Source organism: Antrostomus carolinensis, unplaced genomic scaffold (genome assembly GCF_000700745.2).
Source record: "Antrostomus carolinensis isolate BGI_N321 unplaced genomic scaffold, ASM70074v2 scaffold2194, whole genome shotgun sequence".
In the NCBI taxonomy this organism is placed as follows: domain Eukaryota; kingdom Metazoa; phylum Chordata; class Aves; order Caprimulgiformes; family Caprimulgidae; genus Antrostomus; species Antrostomus carolinensis.
In genome coordinates this window covers 11,192-15,579 of record NW_010312625.1, presented here as the reverse complement: position 1 = coordinate 15,579, position 4,388 = coordinate 11,192, and the positions used below count along the sequence as shown (strand labels likewise).

Genomic DNA, 4,388 nt, shown 5'->3' with positions numbered 1-4,388 from the left:
GGGTTTTTTTTGTGGGGTTTTTTTTTTTTTGGTTTGTTTGATTTTTTGTCCCCCCGGCCCCCCCCCCCTTCTTCTTAATTATGTTATCACAGATGTGTTACCATTGTTACTGATTGGCTCAGCCTTGGCCAGCAGCGGGTCTGTCTTGGAGCCAGCTGGCATGGGCTGTGTCAGACATAGGGGAAGCTTCTGGCAGTTTCTCACAGAAACTATTCCTGACCTGCTATCAAAACCTAGCCATGCAAACCCAATACAGCTATATGCTTTATAGCATCCATTTTGGTTTCCAGTTGCTGCTCCAAAATGTATTCGTCCTCTGTAGGTCTTGCAGAGTATTTGCCAGTCCATTAGAGATGATTTGGATACAATGGGGCATTCAGAATGCTACTAGAGAGCAACATATACTTACCTGATCCAGGGCTTTCACTGTACCTTAGATAATAGGAGCAGGACTAGTCTAACCTAGTTTGAGGAGTTCTACGGTGTAGGTGCAGATACATATAATGTGCATTTTTATGTGTGTCCTGAGGGTTTTGATTGCAGTTGTATGAGCACAATCCAACTCAATACAATGAAGAGAGTTCAAATAGCTAGCTAGCCAGCTGAGCAAATAAATGAACTATCTACTGAAACTGCTTTCTGGACTCCTTTGTCTCTACTATTTGGGACTCCATTAAGTTGAAGCCAGTAAGAATTGAGAACATTCCAAGTGCCACTAGACTGCTGTGTTTAGGCAGCAGAACTCAGTCTTAAATATTTACATATTAGACGTTTAAATTGGGACAAATGAATACTGTATCTAATATAAACCTAAATGTAAATATATGTATAAAAATTCATTTTGAAGCTGAGGTTTTAGTTGATAATTCTTGTACGTGACTGTGAGTACTTAAAATAGACATACATGTATTGAACAGAGTTACCATATGTCAGTGTCATCAATGGACACAGATACATCAGGCAACTCAAGAAACTGATTCAGTCTATCAAATAGAAGCATTTCACACTATTGGAGGAATCATTGCAATGCAATATTTTTACTGTACTGTACTATTCAGAAAATACATAGCATGAATATTTATAGACTGGAAGGTTGTAAAAGTAAATCCAGTGTAGGAGAAACTACTTATTCCAAAACTGATTACCAGCTAAGCTCTGGATTTAGATTTAGGGTAATAAATCCTTTTTCTAGTTCGACCTTTGGTAAATGACTGCTGTATCTTCTGCTTCAGGGCTTTTTGGTTTCGGGTTTTTTTGGTTTGTTTTTTTTTTCCCTCTGCTCTAGAAAAATCACTAGATATAAATTGATACTCTTTCATCTTTCATAAAATCTTAGACATTTCTAGAGTTTCATATTTCTACTCTGGAACCACAGTGGAAACAATAGCATCCCTCCACTTTCTGTGATTGTTTCCACTGGGAGGCTATCTATAATTTCTAGGTCAAATCTCAAGAGACACTGAAGGCAAATAAAGGGGTCAATTTATCTGTGTTGGTGTATATATAAATCATGCAACTGACACAACAGTCTATAGTTCCTCTGTTCACTACTGATGATATTCTCCAGGATCAAGTAAGGCAGTGGATTCCACTCTGAATTCCCACTACAGAAGGTTGAGAACAGTTCTGTTTTTAACAGTAGAAGCTGAGGCATTCTTATTTTTGAAGGAACAGTCTGAGTTAGCTACAAACAAACCAGCCACAGAACTATATTTATCTTGCAATTATGCTGTATCTGGGATGCTTTGTGTACCTTTGTATGGCAATAAGCTTCATGTAGATATAAGTGTCTTTATAGCTAGACATAGAAACCTCTAATGTGGTCCTTCAGATATGTTTGGAGGATTTTTAAATCAGATTTTACATATCCTTGTGGTACTTCAGATTTCCCTCACAATTTGTGGGATATACATGGTATAACTTTAGAAATGTATAGTTGTAAAAACATTGACAATGTAAATGTCTGTCTTTAAACTCATAACCTAATATTTCTTTCTACTGGATGGCGAATATGATGACATGACTCATATGGCTTATTTTAGACCTGTGTCTTAGATGAGATAGGACTGGTAGTACCTATTTATGAAGTATAAAGTAAAAAGCATGTTTACATATTTACAATGAAAATTCCAAATTAGGTAGATGAATTTCACATAATTAATTTCTAGAAACTTAGCAACAAAGCATCTGAACTTTTACAGTGTTTTAAGTGGTGACATAACATATTGCTATAAATTTAAGCCTGTCTGGGTTAGGTTTCATCATGTTAATTTATTGCAGGTGGATAAGGTTCATCTTTCCCCTACAGAATGAGTGGGAAGAATGAAACCAGTGTCACGTATTTCATTCTCCTGGGTTTTCCCACCACTGCTGAACTGCAGCTTCTCCTTTTCTCTTCTTTACTTCTGGCTTATTTATTAACTGTGTTAGAAAACTTCCTTATCATTCTCATCATCCGAACTAATCACAGTCTGCAAAAACCCATGTATTTCTTCCTAGGAAATCTGTCTGTCTTAGAGATCTGGTATGTTTCTGTCATTGAGCCAAAGATGATCATAGATTTCCTCTCTCAAGACAAGCATATCTCATTCCAGGGGTGCATGACACAGTTGTATTTCTTTGTGACTTTTGTTTGTACTGAATATATTCTGTTAGCTGTTATGGCTTATGACCGCTTCTTGGCCATATGCAAACCTCTCCGATATTCATTCATCATGAGTCATCAGTTCTGTGTTCAGTTGACAGCTGGCTGTTGGATGTGTGGTTTGATCACTTCTTCCATCAAGCTGAGCTTTATAGCCCAGCTCTCATTCTGTGATGAAGACAAAATCAATCACTATTTCTGTGATATTTCACCCTTACTGAATATCTCCTGCAGTGATTCCTCTTTGGCTGAGCTAGTGGACTTCATCTTGGCTCTGATGGTCATCATGGTGCCTCTGTGTACTGTGGCCACCTCCTATATTTGCATCATGTTCACCGTGTTGAAGATCCCTTCTTCTCAGGGGAGGCAAAAGGCATTTTCCACTTGCAGCTCCCACTTAACTGTAGTGATACTATTCTACTCTACAACTCTTTTCACTTATGCCCACCCTAAGGTCATGTATACCTACAGTGCTAACAAGTTGGTATCAGTCCTGTACACAGTAGTTGTGCCACTTCTGAATCCTCTCATATATTGTCTTAGAAACAAAGAAGTCAGGATTGCCCTGAGGAAGACTTTTACTTTCACAAGACACACCTAAGAAATCAACTAATGGCTTCTGGAGAAGGGGCTTTGCTCATGAAGATCAACTGACAGTACTGATGAAATAAAGTCAGGAGTTTCAGACCTTAATCCATGCCAGAGTGAAACTCTCCTATTCATGCACCCAGTAACAATATTACTTCAACTAGACCTTGATAAATCTAAGTTTAATCTATGTATATACTACAGTTTTGGGTTGGGAGGAGTTTTTTTGTTTGTTTGTTTTCCCCCTATGAGTATAGAATCATACCTACCTACCTACCTTAAAAGTCTTCAGCTGAAGACTTCAGCTGAATGACTATTTTAAAGAGAAGGTTTGGCAATGCTAGAAACTGAACCTCAGATTTTGTTTGCTCGAGATAGATTACTAGATTCAGAAAATATTGTGTGGGATTGTAAAAGGCATGTAAAATGCAAGTATCTAGATCTGATTTATTTATTCTGAGACTATTATCCCTGAACAAAAATAGGTAGTGGAAAAGGATGAGTAATCTTAACTTTCTTAGATACCTGATTTAGGATAAAATGGAACATCCTCTGAAAGAGACAACTTTTCTAATTCAGCAATAGAGGGGATATAATGTGAGTAGCTGTCGTGGATTGACCCTGAGTGGATGACAGATGCCCACCAAAGCCCACTCTATCACTCTCCCTCCTCAACTGGACAGGAGGGAGAAAAATATAATGAAAGGCTCGTGGGTTGAGATAAGGACAGAGAGAGATCAGTCACCAATTACTGGTATGGGCAAAACAGACTCAACTTGGGGGAAAAAATTAATTTTAATTTATTTCCAATCAGAGAAGAGGATAATGAGAAATAAAATCAAATCTTAAAACATCACCCCCCACCCCTCCCTTATTCCCCCGACTTAACTTCCCTCCCAATTTCCACATCCTCCCTCCCAGTGGCACAGGGGGATGAGGAATGGGGGTTGTGGCCAGTTCATCACATGTTGTTTCTGTCGCTCCCTCCTCCTCAGGGGGAAGACTCCTTCTCCTGCACCAATGTGGGGTCCCTCTCATGGGAAACAGTCCTCCATGAATTTCTCCAATGTAAATCCTTCCCATGAACTGCTTTAGCATGGGTCCTTTCCATGGGGTGCAGTCCTTCAGGAAGGGACTGCTCCAGCACAGGTCCCCC

General features: G+C 38.9%; 1 protein-coding gene across 1 annotated transcript; it reads left to right on the top strand.

Moving 5' to 3' along the window:
• Window positions 1–2,309: 2,309 nt before the first annotated feature.
• Window positions 2,310–3,245, top strand: LOC104524233 (olfactory receptor 6Y1). Its single transcript, XM_010167038.2, has one exon. It carries the CDS (start codon window positions 2,310–2,312, stop codon window positions 3,243–3,245), a length of 936 nt encoding a protein of 311 aa, XP_010165340.2.
• Window positions 3,246–4,388: the final 1,143 nt, after the last annotated feature.